This window comes from Ophidiomyces ophidiicola (assembly GCF_022830035.1).
Source record: "Ophidiomyces ophidiicola strain CBS 122913 chromosome Unknown scaffold_8, whole genome shotgun sequence".
In the NCBI taxonomy this organism is placed as follows: domain Eukaryota; kingdom Fungi; phylum Ascomycota; class Eurotiomycetes; order Onygenales; family Onygenaceae; genus Ophidiomyces; species Ophidiomyces ophidiicola.
In genome coordinates this window covers 328529-348405 of record NW_026054648.1, presented here as the reverse complement: position 1 = coordinate 348405, position 19877 = coordinate 328529, and the positions used below count along the sequence as shown (strand labels likewise).

Genomic DNA, 19877 nt, shown 5'->3' with positions numbered 1-19877 from the left:
GTGTTCGGGGGCCATTTTCATTTATTATTTCCTTCAGCAGCGCCAGCAGGAGCAGACGAGGGTCATGACTGCTGCTCTTTCGGAGTACACAGGGGGTAGAAAAAACATCTCTTAGTCCGAGAAGTGCTGTTTCGTGAAACAATGTTGAAATACACTAATATATGGAGTAATGGCGAGGCCTATCTGATAGTGCGTCTTGAAGAACGTAATGACCGTTTTGATGAAATATGCTTTTTCAATAATCGTTTATAGCGCGCGCGCGTACGTATTGCCATCTGGTACGTTGATGCCACCGACAAAATTCTATATCACGTGACTGATATTCTGCCCCTCATGAAAGCTGACCGCCCTGGAAAAGTTGAGTCATAAACAAACAGTAGAACGAAGCCAGAACAGAGTTCATAGAGTGATAAATAGCTTTGCAAGGGCAATCTGGATGCGCCGACGGTTTGCTGAAGGCGCGTACTCCATTTGCGCAGCTACCCATCACCAACGCGTTGAAATCAACACCAGACGTGTAACTTTTTTTGTCACCCAATTTCTCCGCCGCCGCGCCCCGCTCTCCGCACCCAGTCGCTGTAGCTTCTCGACCTCGTCACAGAGACTGCTGCCCATTCGCACATCCCTACGGTTCAATTCTCTTCACACAATGGCGGATACTGTCGTGACTCCAGCTGTCGCCGAGCTGTCCGTCCACGACACAACGAGCGAGGACTCGAAATATCCAAACTGCTACCCCTCCCTGAACCCGGTGGATAAATACAGAACGCATATCGCAGAATTGCTTGCACCTGTTGTAGGAAAGGAGGCCGAATTTATTTATAGTCGACTGCAATGGACGAATACGCTGGATAAGGGAGATTTGCTTTTACCGGTAAGCTCTGGCCGCTACGATGAATCGTCTCGTGAGGTTGCTGAAGTATCCTTTCCATCGACAAATGACTAGGTCCCCGCTCTGCAGATTAAAGGGAAGAAGCCTAATGACCTGTGCACGGAAATTGCTTCGAACTGCCCCGAATCTGACCTCATTGAACCCCCCGTCGTTGCTGGCACTCATTTACAATTTCACTTCCGACCTCAGCCTTTAACACAGGCTGTTATCCCCGCTATTCTTAAAAACAGAGCTACCTACGGAACCAATGCAAACATTGGTTTGCGAGATCCCCGGGACCCTAGCAAAGGGAAGAAGCGAATTGTTGTGGAGTTCTCGTCGCCGAATATTGCAAAGCCATTCCATGCCGGACATCTTCGAAGTACCATTATTGGCGGCTTCCTGGCCAATCTTTATACCATTATGGGGTGGGAAGTGATTAAAATGAATTACCTAGGAGACTGGGGCAAGCAGTATGGCCTGTTGGCGAACGGATATAAATTATATGGAAACGAGGAAGAGTTGTTAAAAGATCCGATTAACCACCTTTTCGAGGTCTATGTGAAAATCAACAAGGATGTCGCGGAGCAAGAAGGCCCGATCAAGGAACTAAAGGAGCAGATCAAGGGTCAGAAGGAAAAAGGAGAGGATGTTACTTCTCTCGAAACGGGGCTTGCCCGTCTGGTTGATGAGAGCTGGGATGAGAAGGCTCGTCGTTATTTTAAAAGTATGGAGGACGGTGATGAGAGTGCACTTGCTCTGTGGAAACGATTCCGTGACCTGAGCATTGAGAAGTACAAGCAAACGTATGCCCGCTTAAATATCGATTTTGACTTCTACTCTGGAGAATCGCAAGTGAAACAAGAGAGTCTCTCCAAAGCATACAAAACCATGCAAGAAAAAGGGGTATCCGAAGACTCTGAGGGAGCGATTATTATCGACTTTACTAAACACGGAGCCAAGAAGCTGGGAAAAGCTATCGTTGTCCGAAAAGACGGCACGCCTCTCTATCTGACCCGAGATATTGCAGCTATATTTGAGCGCGACGAGAAGTTTAATTTTGATAAGATGCTCTACGTTGTTGCGGCGCAGCAAGACCTGCATCTGGCACAGCTGTTCAAGACCGTGGAGTTGATGGGCCGAAAGGATCTGTCTGACAGGTGTCAACACATCAACTTCGGCATGGTCCGAGGCATGAGCACCCGAAAGGGCACGGTCAAGTTCCTGAACGATATCCTTAAGGATGTGGGCGACGAGATGCATGACGTTATGAGAAAGAATGCGGCGAAATATGAGCAGGTTGCCAATCCAGACGAAACAGCCGACATTCTTGGTATTACGTCTGTGATGGTGCAGGATATGAGTGGGAAGCGGTGAGTATTCCGTTTTCTTCTTTTATTTTTTTTGTTTCTGGTTACCGGGCGAAAGAAAGAAGAAAAAGAAAAGAAAAGAAAAACTAATCAATCCTTCCAGTATCAATGGCTACGAGTTCAACCTGGCGGACATGACCTCCTTCGAGGGTGATACGGGACCATATCTCCAATACGCCCATGCCCGGCTGTGCTCCGTCACCCGCAAGGCCGAGCTTGACCCGTCCGAGCTGGGCTCTGCCGATCTCTCTCTGCTTACGGAGCCGCACGCGGTGGCCCTCGTCCGACTGCTGTCGCAGTGGCCAGACGTGGTGCTGAACAGCATGAAGACGCTGGAGCCGACCACGATCATCACGTATCTGTTCCGCATGACGCATACACTGAGCTCTGGGTATGATACGCTGAAGGTGGTTGGTAGCGAGCCGGAGTTGAAAAAGTCTCGAATGGCGCTGTATGACTGCGCGAGACAGGTGTTGAACAATGGGATGAGGTTGCTGGGATTAAATCCTGTTGAGCGGTGAGTGTGATTCAAAGGTGTTTCCCCTCTTGGATTTGTCCGATGCTAATGTGGTTTGTAGGATGTAATCAACATAGTAGACAGCTTTGCTATGTTTCTTTTTCTTCCTTCGACATTATTTCTGTTCATAATGGCAACGCAACCCATGGCAGCATATTTGGTCTAGATTCAATGAAATTCTTTCAGTCTATTTTTATCTTTTTTCTAACAAAAGCAACATGATAAGTTTTTTCAAAGCCGTTTCGCGATGCTTCGAGCTCGCGCTTCTCACGTTTGTGGCCGTGTAGCAGGGTCAGACCATACCGCACGAAAAACCGCTCAAGCCCTCGCCCCCTGCATGTGGCTCGCGTGTCAAGCCCTACGCAGCCTCCACTCGTCAGGCCATTGTATCCCAACGTCTTGGGTTTTGGGCCATGAGATGGCAGCCCAAGGCCGTCAATGGAAGAAAAAAGAAAAGGACGGGCGAGGGGGATGAGACGGGAAACAAGAAACATCCAATAGTTTTGCGGGATGAAGCTCTCGACGTACCTGTATGCGTCGTCTGTTGGTTTAGTTAGCTAGTGGGATGTAGGATGACGGCTTGCGAGCCCAACTGAGGGGCCGATCTTGCTGCGCGTCAGGTCGAGGTGCATGAAAGAGTGTGGGATGGCACCTGATTTGCTCGCGAAGCGAACGAGCTAGTGGTTTGCGATTCGCAGCAACGGAAGAGGACACGGTCGCGACAGGCGGGGAGCCCGGGCGGGAAGGGCCTCCCTCGAGGGCCATTTGTACTTCATCGGCTCGGCGTCTCTGGACCGCGTTTCGAGCGTGTGGGTGTGTGGCGAGCGCAGCGCAGAGCAGAGGGCGTCCGGGCCGGTCGCTTGCCAGGGATGGCCTGGGATCCGGCTTCGCACAGGCAGACGGGGATTGCCACCCCACAAAGTAACATTGGGCCGGTGGTTGATTAGACGAGGGAAGGATGCGGATGCTTGGGCGCGCTGGGCGGGTGGAGGGGCTCACACACGATCAGTGCAGCGGCGGCGGCGGCGATCGTGAAGTCTTGAGTATAATAATAATAATAATTATGGGGGAGGAGAAGTAGGATGATCTGGCGCGCGGCGGTTGCGTGGAATGGGCTGGACTGGCGGGGTTGAGCAGGCAAGCCGGCAGGACGGGCGTTGCACACAGGCTGGAGCAGCCCCGCAGACGACGGTGATGATGATGATAGTGGTGGTGGTGGTGGTGGTGGTGATGACGATGAGGATGGTGAAGCCACACCTCAGTCGCGAGCCGGTGATCGGCCGTCGAGTCGTTACATCACTGGCTCGGGCTGGTCTGTGTCATCCCGGATCTCGCAGCCGCAGGATCTGGGCGGGTCAGAAGGGCGTTTTGTTTTTTTCTTTTATTGTATTTTTTTTTTGTTTCAAAGGCTCATAAGTATCTGGTCTGTGCAATGGGCAATACGAGGCGGGCGTGGGCGTGACGAGTGCGCGCGTCTGGATGGCGATGAGGGCAGTGTTCCGCGCGAACCCAGCGCGCGACAACCCGGCCTGTTGTCTGTGAGTGAGTGAGTGCGTTAATGAGTTACAGTAGCTGGTTATCTGCTCGGTTCGCGCGCCCTGGCATGACGCACGGAACGACAGCCACGGGCGGCGGTGCCATTGGGCCGCAAAGCTTCGATTGGGCAGCAAGACCGGCGTCCCAGCGGGCTTCGGCGTGAGTCACGTCGAGGAGTTGGCTGCGACGGGTATTATTATTATTCTGCTGGCTGGCGGTTCCTGGGCGGGGCCGGACGGTCGGCCGTCGATGACGGGCTGCTTATTCTACACAGTGAGGAGAGTTAGCCTGGCGGGAGGGCCGTCGGGCACTCCCTTCTGGCGCGCGGGCTGGCGGAACCGCGTACTGTAAAAGCGTTAGGCTGCGCTGTGCGACCGCGGAGTTAACTCACTAGCTCTCTACCCACCAGCCCAACCCCAAGACGCCGCCCCCGTGCCCCCCGTCCTTCAGGGCCCGTCCAGGGGCGCCCGCCCGCGCGTTAGGCTCGCCCACCCCCCTGCAGCCCCCGGGCCTTCCCCGGCAGAGTTTTCGCGCGCCCGCCATGCCGCGCCTTTTCTTCTAATCAGCCCGGCCGCACTCCCTCTGCAGACCGACTGCATCGCGTCCGCTGCCATAGTTATCGTCTCTCCTCGCCCACGTCGTGGTTAGTCAGTTACCCACGGCCCAGCCGTACGCTCTGTCAGGTGAGTTGCGCCCTCCGTCCAATCCGCGCTGTCCTGCTGCCTGCGCGCTGCGTGACTCCGTGGCTGTCCCTCGTCTCTCTCTTCTTCTTCTCCTCCTCCTCTGTCTCTGGCGTCTCTCGAGTCTAACCACCGCCGTCCTGCTCGCTAGACTACGTCCTCATACACATTCCTATCTACACGTATCCACCATCTCGCGCGCAATCAACCATCCCGTCGCTCAGCCAGCCCCAAACCGACACGGTTTCATCCCTACCGATCGCCCTGCATCGCCGATTCTGCTCCCTTTTTCATTTCCATCCCTCCAGCCGGTTTCTGCAGCCCACCCCGGTCGCTGCTCTCATCGCCGTCGCCTTGCCCTATCTGGCCCCTCGCCGCTTCGCACCGCCGTCGCACACCCGAAGCGCTTCTCTGGCCTCTGTCGACAAACACACGTCGTCGCCTCGTCTCGCTCCCTCGCGTTATTAGGCGCCTCAGAATATTTTTATTCGTCGCGCAAACTAAAAAAAAAAAAAAAAGCGCCCACGCACCTCATCCCGTTTGCCACGGTACTGAATCTCGCCTGCAGGCGTGCGTGTCTTATTTCCCCAGACTCCGCGGCGCTATCCGCACTCCTTCCACTGCGATCTGGGCACGGCGACGAACGAGCCTGTCTCATTTCCCGCTATACCACAATCATCAATCCCCAGCGTGTCTCCGGCGTCGTGATTGCGTGCCCCTGTGATCTGAGCGCAAAGTGTTGGAGGTGGTGTCTGGACTCGCTCTCGACCACTGCCTAGCCCCCCCCGCCGTCGCCCTCGCTTTTGATTTCATCGGCCGGGTCCTCCTCGCACGGCTCTCTTTCCGCCAGCTGCCCCGTCGCCATTGATATACCGGACGCTGCACCGCCGCCGCTTTCGCTCCCTCCCGGAAAACAACTTACCTGTACTTCTTGGTAGCTGCTCTGACCTGACCTGCGCCGGCGCCGTCCTCCCCACCCATTTCGACCCTGTTTACACTTCGATGGAGCACTTGACCTCTTCAGTGAATTCTATATCGGAGTTGAGATTTCGAGCGAGTGTGTACAGGTGAAGCTCTGGAGCATCCGCACCCGGTTTGAGCGCTACGACGAAACACTTTTCCTTATTTCTTCTTTCTTATTGTTTTTTCTTTTGTTCCTGTTGGCCACGATCAAAGAGCCCAAGACAGTATCATACACTATCAACCCGGGGCAAAGACCCTCTTGAGCGGTCTGTGGGGGAAGCAAAGAACAGACACCGCTTATCTTTTTTTTTTTTCTTGTTTTCCTGTCATTTTCGAACGAGGCAGACGACGCCGACGTCTGAGACCGCATCCTTAAATAGGATTGCATTGCCAAACGGCCCTTGACGTGTCGGCGCTGCGCGAGCGGTGACTGGCCCACGATCCTCGCCCGTTGCGCCGTTTTGCCCCATCTTGGGCGCAAACCTTTCGACCTGACGGCTCATCCCGAGCCTGCCACCGCCCGCCCCACCGTCGGGCCGCCTCACCGTCATGTCGCCCCGGCCGGCTTCCCACGCCTTCGCTGCCTTCTGCGAGGAGTTCGACGAGCACACCAACGCTGTCATTCCAGACACCCGCAGAGTCGCCAACGTGTCCGCCAAACGGTCGAGGCCCGAGCTAGTCCCGTCGACCGCCCCTGCTGCTGCTGCGGACGGTGCTAGCGATTCTGGCTACTCCAGCAGGACTGCTGCCACCGTTGGGAGCGGTGACTCCTTCGCTAGCGACACTGTGAGCCCTACCTTTCCTCCATTGGCTCCGGCCGCCTCGCCCGCTGCTACCGTCGTGCCGCCGCGCGAGATCCCCCGTGATCATCCTCGCTTGCGTGACCGTCTCGACGAGAAAGAAAAGGACCGTGCTGGGAATAAAGCCAGAGAGAAGAAAGACCGCAAGGACAAGGAAAAAGAACCCGCTAGACAGCCACCCCCACCTCTGGCTCCCCTCAAAACTATGCCCGCGGCTTCTCCACGAAGCTCGAGCAAACCTCCCGCCGTGCAAAGGTCCTCGTCTAAATCGCACAAACGGGACTCGATCGGCTCCCGACATCCTCCAGGTGCCTGTTGGGAGTGCGATCAGTGGGGATACCACCCAACACCCGTTACTGCTGCTGGCGTCGACCCGCGGATGATGGACTCGTCCGGCTACTTCCAACCTCTCCAGGCCCATCAGTACGACATCCCACCATCTCCTCAGACCTCACGATACGCTCCGGTCATCACCCAAGAGATGCATCCCGCTTCTCCGGTCGTTGTGCCGCAGCAGCGTACTCATCGGTCGAACTCTTACCATACCCAGAGACCCGTCAGCTACCACGCTGGCACGGTCCCCGACATGAACATGATGTATATGCCCATGGGCCATGCCTACGGTCATGGACCCCCGCTTTCTGCCTCTGCATATGCAAATTCTTTCTATCCGCCCTCTCCTTACATGACGGGCGAGGTTACTGTTCACCAGTCTACCAAGACGCCCTACGAAGCGACTCCACGTTCCTCCCACGAACGTCCTCGCGAGCGTCCTCGTACGACCTCTATTGCACGATCCTCCACCGAGAAACCCACTGCTAGGCGTCCATCTGTCTACAAACGACCCATCGTGGAATATAATACTGCTCCAGCCACTCCCTATGAGCCTGAGGACTACAATCAGAGAACCCCGCAGCCGGACCAGCGTGCCCGCCGTCAGTCTCGTTCCTATGACCCGGATGAGGATTACTATCGCATGCCACCGCCATCCAACCCACCACCGAAGCCAAAGCAGCCCACCCAGGTCATTCCAATCAACGCTAAGCGTCCAGCGGTGCGTAAGTCCAGCACCACTACTTCCATACCGCCAACCCATCGCCCTGATGCCTATGATATGGCGGATATGCATCACGCTCTTCCACCCAGGATGGGACGCAGGGACTCGCGTGACCCTATGGTCGAGCCGGAACGTCGACCTAGCGTCCCGGCTACTGCCCGTGAGCGAGTTCGTACGTCGGCTTACTACGATTCTGGCCCGCGAAGAATCGTGGTGGAAAACTCCCGCCGTCGCCGCTCCTCGCTCTACAATGTTGAAACGCCCCACCAGAACTTGGAGCAGAAGCAGCGAGAGGCCGAGGAGTACCAGTCACGCACCCAGAGAAGTGCACCGCTGACCGCAGAGGCTCTTCGTAAAGTCCGTTCTACTCATCAGCAGAAGGTGGCGGCCATTGACAGTGACTCTGACGACACCTCCTCCGAGAGCAGCCACGAAAGCGACACCCAGACCAAGAACGGAAGTGGCGTCGGCAGCGGCCCAGGAAGCGGAGTGGGCAGTGGCCCCGGCAGCGGCGTTTCTCGAGTTGACGATGACAGCATCACGATGATTTTCCGTGGCATCAAAATCGACCTCTCCGGCGGCACCATGGACAAGCGTATCAACCTACGATCCGGCGAGGAAGGCAGCATTGAGCTGAACATCGAAGGCAAACGGGGCTCCCAGAAGTACCTCATGTCCCGATCTGACACCACCAGCGTGGCTGGCAGCCGCAGGGAGTTCGAGGAGGTTCGTCGCATTCGAGAGGACTCCCGATCTGAGCGGGAGAGCCGCCACTCCAGCCGATCTGGCTACAGTGGCCGAGGCATGTTGGATTAAAAACGTGCACACCTTTGCAGCTTCGGCCTTTTTTAATTCAACATACACACCACCATCGAACGATTCAACAAGACGCACCCTATTATCTTGAGCTACTTACTCTTATTCGATTTCGTTTCTTCAAGCGGCACTTTTTACCTCCCTTTGCTCTTTTTTGTTTTTTTCTACTTATCGTTTTTTTTGGGACGAATACTATAGAGACATTCGGCTTTGCGGCCACTCGCTACTTGGATTTCACCGCCATCTTCAAAAAGTTCAAGAAGGCATTTTCAAGGCCCGACCACCCGATTCACTTTTTTTGTTTAATTTGTTTTTCCCCCTACGACACCTCTTGGGAAAAGAAAAACTGGGTCTTTATCAAAAAATAAAAAAGTGACTGGGAGGCATTGTGCTTTTTTCTTTATTTCTCTTCCCTTCTTTTTTGAACTGCTTTTTCATCTCAACAAAAGTCGTTTTTATGGTTTTCCTCTTTGGCCTACAATCGCATACCCCCTTTGACATTGCATGCAATATTCCCCCACGTTGCCCTTTTTTGTTTTTTTTTTTTGCCTATCTCAAGCATTCTGTTCTGTCCGAAGCTTCCTGTATCCTTGATATTTTGCATCTTTCACAATTTTTTTTGGCATTTATTCCCCATAGCTAGCGCACGAATCATGTACTGCCCAATTTCTGTTTTGCATGCTATGACCCTGTACGATTGCTTATGATATGATGGAATTTTTTTCGAGACTCTTTGCGTGCATGCGTGTTTTTACTGCATTTTGAGTTGGATTGGAAATTGGGGTTTTTTTTTGATAATGTACCTACGTGTCTTGTTGCTGAGGTTCGATGCCATACACAATAACCCAGCGAATCTTTTTTTGTCTCTCTCCAAGCGTGAACATGACATGACTCAATGCGTCTTTCTAGCTAATTTTTGCTCTGGGACCTTGCTGTTTCGAAGTCTAACTGATGTATGTCCCCCAGCTTTCTTGCTCTAATTTGGTCGTATTCTGGGACGAAAAGAGGTACGAGAATGGATTCTTTTTGCAACGCAGCCGTTTATACTCAACTTGTGGCTGTTGATAATTGAAAATTGATGGGAAGACAAAAGACACTCTGTCCTGGTTTATACAAACCCTCGGTTCGGTACTCCCTAGTGAAGCTGTATTCTTTTTTATATGGAACAGGCATCTCTGGCCTGGTCCTGCAGGGGGCCGGCTCGTACTTATGAATACTTATAAGATCCTATATAGATCAATCATAGGGAACTGGGTAAAAGGCACAGCAAAGACGAGTGTCATGTAGGTAATCCCCTTGACGGCCAATTTACCCTGGGCCTGTTTATTTAAAATGAATATTTAACTGATGGCCACGTGTGCAAAGGACAGCCTATCGAATAAGATTACAAAGATGAAGAGGCGAGATTGTATTTGATGTCTATCTGTTTGTGTTCAGATCAGATCAGAAAAGATCGCTTTTTTTTCTACTTTTCCGTTTTTTCTGTTTTCCCAAGAGGGAGACCCTCCAGCAGCCAGTCATCATACAACAGTTCTATGGCGGTCGGCCTGTCTTTCGGGTTCCATTGCAGCGCTGCCCGCAGCCACCTCAAGAAGCCCTCCGTATCGCCTCCCTTGATTTTGGTGGCCAAGCCTTCCAGAGTGATATCGGGAATAGGGGCTAGGCCTTTCCAATTGCCTGTAATGTGAGAGTATATTAGGATGGAATTCCTAATAGCAACATATCCAGCGAAAACATACCAGATTCATCCCAGAATACCGAGCTAAGCTTGCTCGAACTGCGGAACTCAGGCGGGGGAGGACCGAGGAGTGCAACTAACTCCGCAAGATGAACCCTGTCATCGAATATCCCATCTGGATTGTGACCATCAATCAGGGTGTGAGGGCAAACTATATCCCACGCCTGTCCATCCCAGAATATAAGCCTAAGCAAGCCCAGAAATTATTCTAGTATCTAGGTTGAGCTGCAACAAAAAGAGATTAACAGACTTACGATCATGGCAACACTCCAGATATCCACTTTGCAGTCCCAACTTGTTTTCAAAATGACTTCAGGCGCTCGGTACATGTTAGGCATGATATCCGCGTGATGCTCTTTGCCATACCGTGCTTCACCGAAATCAGTGAGGAGTGGTAGGCCGGAACCACCGGGGAAGTTTTTGGAGGATGTGTATATTGTCCGGTCTTCCAGTACCTTCCTGGCTGATGGTGCTTTGACTTCCTGGTTTTCGAATTTTAAAAGCATATTTGTTTCAGGGGAAGGGAGAAGTAGATTTTTCAATTGGAGATCTTAAATAACATATTAGCTCTGCAAATCTAGCTACTGGAAGAAGTGAAACACCTGTATGAATCACTTGCAACGACTCGGAGTGCAAAAAATCCAAAACAACGAGTAGCTGCCTTATGCAGGGTTTCATATTTCTGATAGTCATGGCACGGCCAGGGCCCATCTGCACCACTTCAAGAGCGTTTTCCCCCAACAGCTCATGCACAAGGCAAAGATGGCGTCCATGAGGGCCCTCAATAAAGAAGGAGCTGTAGAGTTTGCGAATGAATCTCCTGCCCGGATGTGTCGTTTGCACAGAATTGATCCGGTCATAAATATTCAGCTCCCGATTCTCTTCTTGGCCTGTTACGCAGACCTTCAAGGCGACATATTTGGAGTCACTGAATTATGGTGGAAATTAGCAATATGAGTGTAGATTACTAGATATGAAATACATTGCGCTCACAGTAAATCACGACCAAACCAAACAGTTGATGTCACGCCATAGCCCAGCTTAGCTACTACTTGATACCGGTCATTGAGAATTTCTCCTTGTTGAACAGGGTAGTATTTCTCAGGGTTATAGGTTGGCAACGCCTCCTCTTCAATTTCCATGGATGAATCGATCAAATGAAAGCCAGTGGCCGGAAATTTTCTGGGGGGAGATGCCCATTGTGAGGAACAGGGCCTATAGCCATGTTTCGACATGTTTTGAGAACTATAAAACACTGAAATGCGTGAAAAACGGGGAAAGGGGTATAAAAAGGCCCAATAATTACTTGTATAGGAATCACAGATACCGCGAGCCCGCGATATGATCCGATTCATTGTGAATATGGATTGATCTTCTCTTTCACTCTCTAGATCAACAACAAGGTTGCTGCCAAGATTTCAATCACGTGGAAGAATTTCACATTACACGTGACCATCCCCTGGTTGTCCATAGCAACCTATTAGTAAACACGCGCGTCATCGCCCCAACCTCGTGAAATAACTGGGGGCTGGTTAGACTTCCGTCGCCACGAGCCCTGTTGACTCCTCCCCTCTCCCTTGCGTATTGCATCACCTTTCGATATTCTTACCATCAACAGTGGATGTACTCCCTTTTGAGGAGGACAGAAAGACTTTTTTCTTTGAATGACCCTAAAAAAATTACAAACCGTACATACAAGCGCCGAGAAAACCCCTACCTGAGAAGTTGGTGGTGGATGGGAGAGTGTCGGGAGCGTGAAAACGTCTTTCAACGTTAAACAGGTGCCCCGGGACCCAGATTGCAACATCAATATTTTGACGAGGAACCTTCGTCATGGCTCCAATGCCACCGATCGGCTACATCGAACAACTCGCGACGACTCTTCGCCGTCACGGAACTGGAATATGGCGTGATGTGCGTAGCAATATTATACAAGGGACCAGTGCAAATGCCTTTGTTCCGACTGCCATGAAGCCTTCTCATCGTTTAAGCGTCCGTGATGAGTCCAAACAACCGTTTCATCCTGGACAAGGCGCTGTGAGCCCCAGTAAGATCAACATGCAGGGTATGCTGGCGTTGTTCGCCTTCATTGGTGCAGTATTTGTTCTTGCCGCAATTTGGTTCTTTTTCTGGGCAAAGAATGGAGGTTTCCAATGGCGAGAAAATGACTGGGAGGAATATAAGTCTACTGTATTACGACGAAAAGGACCGGATGGCCGTACACTGACAAACGCCACGAAGAGTACGAAACTTGGTGGGGGAAGTATTGTTGGGCGGCAGTATCACGACTACGATGACCAAACAACAGCTATGGAAACTGCTACTGTTGTTACTGAAAAGAAGAGTCGAGGAAAACGGTTCAAAGAGTCTGCGAAGCAAAAGCTATTGAAGAAAAGAAAGGACGATGTGTGGGAGGGTAGTCATGACGAAGATGTGCGAGCCTATCGGAATGAAAAGCCGGCGAGGGTGGGTGGTATGAATCGTGAACCGGATGGGACGTACCACGGCACCGAGTACAGCGGAACACTCGACCAAAGAACTGAATGGACCCATAGCGAAATGGGCGAGACTCATGCCGAGACAGAAACACGCTATGACCCGCCAGATGCTGGACGGGCACGAGGAACAAGAACAGTCTCCACCTTTTCCTTTGTTCCAGGCACTGAAGACTCGATCAGCAACGCCCCGGAGGAACGCTATTCTCGTGATTCCCGAAATCGTCGAGAAAACTACCGGACCCGTTCTCAGAATCCTCCACGACCCCAAGGCCCAAGGCCTAGCACCAATACACGGTCGCGACCACCGAGCCCTCGTAAAAAGGACGGCTCCGTGCTACCTGGTGGGTACACCACGCCACTGGACATGTCTTCTATTACTGCCTCGGAATATACGTATGATAGGCTGGAAGGATCAGACAACGGCACTAAATCGTATCACCACCCGATACCGGGTTTGAGTAAAGGCTATCGGCGCGCCGGTGGAGGGAGAGGAAGAAGAAGAGACAGTTTGAGTGACAGTGAAGGAGATGATTACGACAGCCGTCTATCTTAATCGGCCGCCAGAATCTTGTTTTAAATGGCCAAGCTGGTGCATATTAATTACTTTTTGTCATTGGTGCTTTCTTTTGAAGATCTTGACGTCTATTGTTGGCTGAGGAGCAATTTTGTTACTTGGGTTTTTGCGTGTCGACTATTAGCTGTGAATGGATGGGCTCTGGGTTGGAGGTTAACAGGATGCAGCGGAAATGCGATACGATATGAATATAGTATGTATATGAAGTCTTTGTGATTTTCCGGGCGCGATTTCTTACTGTGTACAGCGTAAACTGGGGCAGAAATACACTATTTGCTATATTCCACACAGGCTAGCAGTGAACATATCTATTTTAGGAAGATTTGTCACTATGCTCCCGACCCAGAGCTGTTCCAAGCTCTTAACGCAATTATGCGCTGCTAGGATGAACCGCCTGTTCCTTCGAGCCGCTGGAGCCACACAACAGCCGCCTACACTAATTAACTATGCGAGGGATCGGATGGGCAAACTAGCTATGAAACTAGATATGTAGCTAGATGACTTGGCGTGTTGCCCTACGAGCTGTTTCCTCAGTCCCCGACCGAGTACGGAGTCCGGTTAAATCATAATTGAACTCCAGCTCCCACTTGTGGAAGAGATACAATGTAGGCACCTTACCTCAATTTAGTGTTTGCTCTACGGAGTACTCCATGTGCAAGACCTACCCGTAAGGGTCTAGTACGAAAGCTTATCAGGCTACACCCAGGTGGCAATAATATTTAACCGGACTCCGAACCGAGCCTGGCAAAAGGCAAGACCGCGGCGGCTCGACGGTTCTCAAACGGCACTACTTCTAGAAGGAAGCGGGCCTATGCTACCCTGATTCCGATGCGGATAATTCTATGCCCTCTTTTGCTGATATTTTTGTCCAACCCACCGTCTGGGGAGGCACCATTCTGTTAACCACTGCTGATCCTCTCCCGTGCCTCGTCACCCCGGGCTCCTCCATGTCTCTGGATTTACCTGCCCACAGCTGTTGGCCTGACCAGCACTCTGCCGACTGTCTAGAAGATGTTGTTAGCCCAAGAAAATACCTTCTGCCCACACTTTATGATGCTTGAGCAAGCCTTAGTTACTCGTCATTGCCATGATATCCTTGTGAGGCGCCTACTCCGTACTCGGGTCTTCTCAGACTGTGGCCCTTGTTCTAGCTATTATATAAGCTCGCACCCTAATGGTGCGTCTCATGATATCAAAGAATGGGTCAAGAATCTAATTTGTGGCTCAAGTACAGAACCACTACCTTCGTTGACCCCACAAAGCCACTGCTCTCTATCGGTATGCAGGATCGCAAGAGTACTAGCTGGCAACCCCCCCAAAACGCTCTGAGCTTGTAGGATCATGGGGTTACGATCATGGTGACAAGTCAATCGCTCTGTTGCCACAGCCTTATAAATAGCGGACGATGCCTGCCTTCGTTCCTTCCTTTCCCTTTGAAAAACCATTCATTCTATTCTGATTCTACTTTTCTCGCTTTATTTATACCTAAATCTCTCGGTCTTGGCATTTAATCAAAATGTTGTTTAGCAATCTTTTCCCCGCCCTTCTTGTGACTGCTACCTGTGCAGCTGCAAATCCTGTTCCAGATGAAACCACTATCAATGTCCTGGACGCCCGAAACACTCGTGAAGTCTGTGCTCCAGCTACTGCATGCACGAACACGCCCAAAACAATCAAAGCTACCTACCAGATTTGCTTTCGCTTTACCAGTGCCAATAGAGCGAAGGTTATTGGAAGGATTTCTGGCGTACAATACTATTGGGGTGCTGCGTGGTATAATCCCAAGGCCGGCTATCCATACGAGTACACCATAGGGGGAGGCTTGGATAATACACACCCCTTCTCCAAAGTCGGAAAGGCTCACACACCTTCCACCGAAGTTGAACTTGCTGAGCTTAATGTCAATCCTGGTCAGCACCGCCTTTTTACGAGATACCAGCAAATTGGTCCCTATCATACCTTTCCTAAGGATTACGTCCGCTGTGACCATACATATCCCCAATTCAATGTTCCGGCAAAATAGAGTGCCAGAAGAGAGAAACATGGCTGCAAATATACATTGGAGGGGTACGGAGTATATGGAATTCAAGGATGAAACTATGTGTGTATATACATACCGTCGAAACTTCATTCGTACACATTTGTAAATGCACGGACAAACATACATATACAAGCACTCTTAGGTTTGAGCCCCTCAATTCCACGTACATGCTTATGCTTCATAAAAGAAGTACAGTACTAGGTCAAAAGTGTTGGCACCCCCCAACTTTTACACCAAACCCCACCCTTTTCACAATCAAGTTGCTCAGCAAAATTGTATAGTAACATATCAATTAATACATATTAATATTAGAGAAGTGGTAGAAGAATATTTTAAGAATAATTTTATTCAATAATTATGAATTATTGCCTCTGTAAATCTCATTAAATATGACTGAAAGCTATCATCACATAGACTTCTCTATTCATCATGAAAATAAGTCAGAATTAAATTATTAAAGACACAGTAAATAGGTCAAGCATTTCTCTCCATATTGATTATATTATTCAGTATACTAGCATACAGTTTTGTGGAGTAATTGGAGTTTGAAAAGTGTCACTTGAAAAAAAGGGTGCCAACAGAGGGTAGTACTACGGAGTACGGAGTAGTTTAGTTACGTGGCTGGATCACTTCGACTCCCGTGGACTGGCCTTTCGGAATTTCAACGGGCCGCTGTCTTGGCACATCCACGAAAAAAGTTCAAGTTCAAGCAAGCCCATGAAGAACAAAACTGTTGGCAAATATTGATTTACTGCCAGGAAACGTGAGACTAGCCATGAAACGCAAGCTAGATGCCAATAATGTACCGAAACCCCTGGAGCCAGAGTCGGCCCAGCCATCGCTGCAGAACTTCGAAGCTTTGCAATTGGATCCCCGATTACTTCAGGCTTTGACGAAGCAGAAATTCACAAAGCCAACTTTAGTTCAGACAGAAGCTATTCCTTTGGCTCTGAGTGGGAAGGATATACTAGGTGGGCTAATTCTTTACTCAGCCTATGATTGACATCATAAACTAACTGCTCCAGCCCGAGCAAAAACGGGGTCAGGAAAAACTGCAGCGTATCTACTCCCAGTCATACAGTCAGTGCTGCAGAAGAATGCCGTAAGAACTCCTGGAATACCCTTGCTGTGATTTTTGGCTTATTTATCTAGACCAATCCGAACCAGAAGTCGACGTCAGCCCTTATCCTCGTGCCCACTAGAGAACTTGCAGAGCAGGTGCAAGATACAGTCATTTTGTTTTCTTCTTTTTGCGGCAAAGATATACGCTCTGTAAACCTGACGCAAAAAGTTTCAGATGCTGTTCAACGGGCGATGCTTGCTGAGCTTCCCGACATCATAATCTCCACTCCTGCGAGGGCCGTCGCGAATGCAAATAGCTCCGCCTTGTCACTGGATCGCTTGACACACCTGGTTATTGATGAAGCGGATCTTGTGCTTTCATATGGGTACGAGGAAGACATGCAAACTCTGGCAAAAGCTATTCCTCGGGGCGTGCAGACTATGCTGATGAGTGCGACACTTACGTCTGAGGTCCATACCTTGAAGGGCTTATTTTGTAGGAGTCCAGTTACTCTCAAATTGGAAGAGGAAGAGGATGAAGGGGCAGGGATCAGCCAATTCTCCGTCAAGTATGTTTTAAGACTTCTTTTCTCGCTAAATCTCCCCTAACAATTATTCTAGATGCGCCGAGGATGAAAAATTCCTTTTAACGTACGTCATATTTAAATTACAGCTTGTTAAGGGAAAATGCATCATATTTGTTGGAGATGTTGATCGATCTTATCGCCTGAAGTTGTTCCTAGAACAGTTTGGCATCAAGAGTTGTGTTCTTAACTCTGAACTACCAGTCAACTCGAGAATTCACGTTGTTCAAGAATTCAACAAAGGCGTATACGACATCATTATTGCTGCAGATGACCAGGAAGTCATTGGAGCAACACCTAAAAAGGACTCCAAAACGCCGAATGAGACTACGGATAACACAGTGGACCGCGACCAGGACCTGAGTGATGACGAGGAACCCGAACATCCGGTGAAGAAGCGCAAGAAGACTACAAAAGAAAAGGACTATGGTATTTCTCGAGGGATCGATTTTAAAGACGTCGCATGCGTCCTTAACTTTGATCTACCTACAACTGCCAAATCATACACTCACCGTGTTGGTCGTACAGGTCGAGCTGGCAAGACAGGCATGGCCCTCTCTTTTGTCGTACCTAAGGAGCTGTACGGCAAGCATAAGCCGACAAGTTACCCAACTGCCAAACATGACGAAGCAGTCCTGGCTCGAATCATCAAACGTCAATCTAAGCTCGGACGTGAGGTAAAACCGTACAATTTCGACACGAAGCAAATCGACGCTTTCCGCTACCGAATGTCAGATGCCCTCCGTGCTGTGACACGAGTAGCCGTCCAGGAAGCCCGCACCAAGGAAATCAAGCAGGAGCTTCTGAAGAGCGAAAAGTTAAAGAGGCATTTCGAGGAAAATCCGGATGAGCTTCGCCAGCTGCGCCATGACGGCGAGCTCAGGCCTGCCCGCGTCCAACCTCATTTGAAACACGTGCCAGGCTATCTGATGCCTGCCAAAGGCAAGGCAGGCCTTGGAAGTGGTGACGTTGGTTTTGTAGGGCTGAAGAAGACGAGCGAGAATCGAATAAGAAAGGCGAGAGATAGAAATCGCATGAGAGGGAAGGGTGGCCGTAAAAATAGTCGTGGAGGGGGCAGAAAGGCGGACCCGCTGAAAACGTTCAAAAGTAAATGATTGTATTTTCCGGTTTTACCACCTGATACATAGAGCCAAAGAATCAAGTTCCTGGCACACTTGCTCTTGTGTTAATCCAGCTAATGAAATACTGGATCTTCATGCTCAAAGCAAACCTCAATCCATTTACCTTTAGCGTCAGTTCTAAGACGTTGAATCGACGTTGTCACATAGTTTACTGCATTCATGTGCATATTCCACATCTTTTCTTGCCAGTGGGGCCTTCTTGTCAGCTGTTTGCCTTCTACCTCGACAGCCTCCAGTGCCCATCCAAACCCTAGGCCCAACCATTCTATTCCACGCCACGACCCATTCCACTCAGGCCCTAACGGCCGGGATATAAGTGGGGGTTCGTCATCTGAAGGTTCGCTTGGATGTTGATCACTGCAACCCCAGCAGAGTGCTGGTAACCATTCACCACAGCCGTTGAGATCTAGCCACTGAAGACAATAACTTGCTCGAGATAGTTTGCCCAAGACAGTTGTAGCTTCTAACATTTCATTGGTAGAAGCAGGTAAATGCTGTAGAAGATTCATACTAGGCGCGCCGCTTAACGTAGAATTAGCAGCCAGAGTGGGAGTAGGCCAGTGAGCAAGGGATAGGTGAGTCAGTGTTGACACGTGCGAGAGTAAGTTAAGAAGGGACTGCCAGTTCGCAGTTGGCGGCGATGGTCGTGCCAGGGACAAATATCTTAAGTTATGGAACCGTAAAATAACAGGCTCCTCATAGATGAAGCTAGGCGTAGATAGAGAAGTCTCACCCCAGGCTTCCTCTTCCCAAGATATTGGGATAGCTCTACCCCCGTCCTTCGAAAGGGAAGCATCGCTTCGCAATTCACGGTGAAGTGTTTTCAAATTAATCCACCGCCCGAGAGCACCCCCTAGGTCCAGTCGAGTTACGTCAGAGTGTATTGCCACGTCTCCATCTGCGGTCATATCTAAAAAGAGAGGCTTTAGTCCTCGCATATTAAATGCCAGTGATGTATTCTCAGTGTAAACAGCAATGTAACTGAGCAGCAGTTGCTTTGTGTAAGTTGGAAGAGCAGAAAGATATTCTCCATCATAAAGTACATGCCAATCCCAATTGCGTGACATGGCTTTTAGAATGGCATGTTGAAAGGAATGCTTGGGGGGAAACTTGAGTCCGGGTAAGTGATTCAAACGCCGTTCAAGTTGGCCATTAGGAGCCCCATTTCGGGAAATTATCCCGGGTCCTACGCGGGATGCTGATGTCAACCAGCTGGTGGGTGCTGCGGGGCCAGGAGTTTGCCAGGGCCGTCGAGTGCCAACAGCTGGTCCAACTCTAAACCGTGGTCGAGGAGGCCGAGTCGCTGGCAGATCGAGGATATTCCGGATCGTTGGGTGGACTGAGCCCGACATGACGCGGGCTACAGTGTCGACTCGCGGCTGCTCGGGGGGGAGCTGGGCCCGACGAAGGTGTTGTATAAGGTCGTTGACGGACGAGTGGGGTTGAGCACCCTCATCTTGGGAGGCTGAGCGGGGTGTGCGGTGGATTCTAGGAGTTAAAGCTTTCACTTTGCGATGCTTCTTGGGCATCGAGAGGTAGGAACGTTGGAAGCTGGCCGAAGAGTTGTGGGGAGGAAGGTGAGGATTTATAGCATCGGTCGATGTCTACTTAACTTTCTAATTACGTAG

The 19877-nt window shown here is 50.5% G+C and overlaps 7 protein-coding genes across 7 annotated transcripts; 5 read left to right on the top strand and 2 right to left on the bottom strand.

Moving 5' to 3' along the window:
• Nucleotides 1-649: 649 nt before the first annotated feature.
• SYR1 (arginyl-tRNA synthetase) lies at nt 650-2826 on the top strand (the record flags this gene model as incomplete). Its single annotated transcript, XM_049251857.1, has 4 exons — nt 650-874; nt 947-2244; nt 2345-2758; nt 2820-2826. 4 exons carry the CDS (start codon nt 650-652, stop codon nt 2824-2826), a joined length of 1944 nt encoding a protein of 647 aa, XP_049109175.1.
• Nucleotides 2827-6486: 3660 nt separating this feature from the next.
• Nucleotides 6487-8610, top strand: LOZ57_002795 (uncharacterized protein; the record flags this gene model as incomplete). Its single annotated transcript, XM_049251856.1, has 1 exon — nt 6487-8610. The coding sequence occupies one exon, from the start codon at nt 6487-6489 to the stop codon at nt 8608-8610; it is 2124 nt and encodes a 707-aa protein (XP_049109174.1).
• A 1465-nt stretch (nt 8611-10075) lies between these two features.
• On the bottom strand, nt 10076-11583 carry LOZ57_002794 (uncharacterized protein; the record flags this gene model as incomplete). Its single annotated transcript, XM_049251855.1, has 5 exons — nt 10076-10287; nt 10350-10512; nt 10603-10898; nt 10951-11276; nt 11342-11583. 5 exons carry the CDS (start codon nt 11581-11583, stop codon nt 10076-10078), a joined length of 1239 nt encoding a protein of 412 aa, XP_049109173.1.
• Nucleotides 11584-12181: 598 nt separating this feature from the next.
• LOZ57_002793 (uncharacterized protein) lies at nt 12182-13399 on the top strand (the record flags this gene model as incomplete). Its single annotated transcript, XM_049251854.1, has 1 exon — nt 12182-13399. One exon carries the CDS (start codon nt 12182-12184, stop codon nt 13397-13399), a length of 1218 nt encoding a protein of 405 aa, XP_049109172.1.
• A 1537-nt stretch (nt 13400-14936) lies between these two features.
• On the top strand, nt 14937-15443 carry LOZ57_002792 (uncharacterized protein; the record flags this gene model as incomplete). The annotated part of the gene is made up of 1 exon (XM_049251853.1): nt 14937-15443. One exon carries the CDS (start codon nt 14937-14939, stop codon nt 15441-15443), a length of 507 nt encoding a protein of 168 aa, XP_049109171.1.
• Nucleotides 15444-16236: 793 nt separating this feature from the next.
• On the top strand, nt 16237-18222 carry DBP9 (ATP-dependent DNA/RNA helicase; the record flags this gene model as incomplete). Its single annotated transcript, XM_049251852.1, has 4 exons — nt 16237-16432; nt 16487-16563; nt 16614-17092; nt 17145-18222. 4 exons carry the CDS (start codon nt 16237-16239, stop codon nt 18220-18222), a joined length of 1830 nt encoding a protein of 609 aa, XP_049109170.1.
• Nucleotides 18223-18302: 80 nt separating this feature from the next.
• LOZ57_002790 (uncharacterized protein) lies at nt 18303-19778 on the bottom strand (the record flags this gene model as incomplete). The annotated part of the gene is made up of 1 exon (XM_049251851.1): nt 18303-19778. One exon carries the CDS (start codon nt 19776-19778, stop codon nt 18303-18305), a length of 1476 nt encoding a protein of 491 aa, XP_049109169.1.
• Nucleotides 19779-19877: the final 99 nt, after the last annotated feature.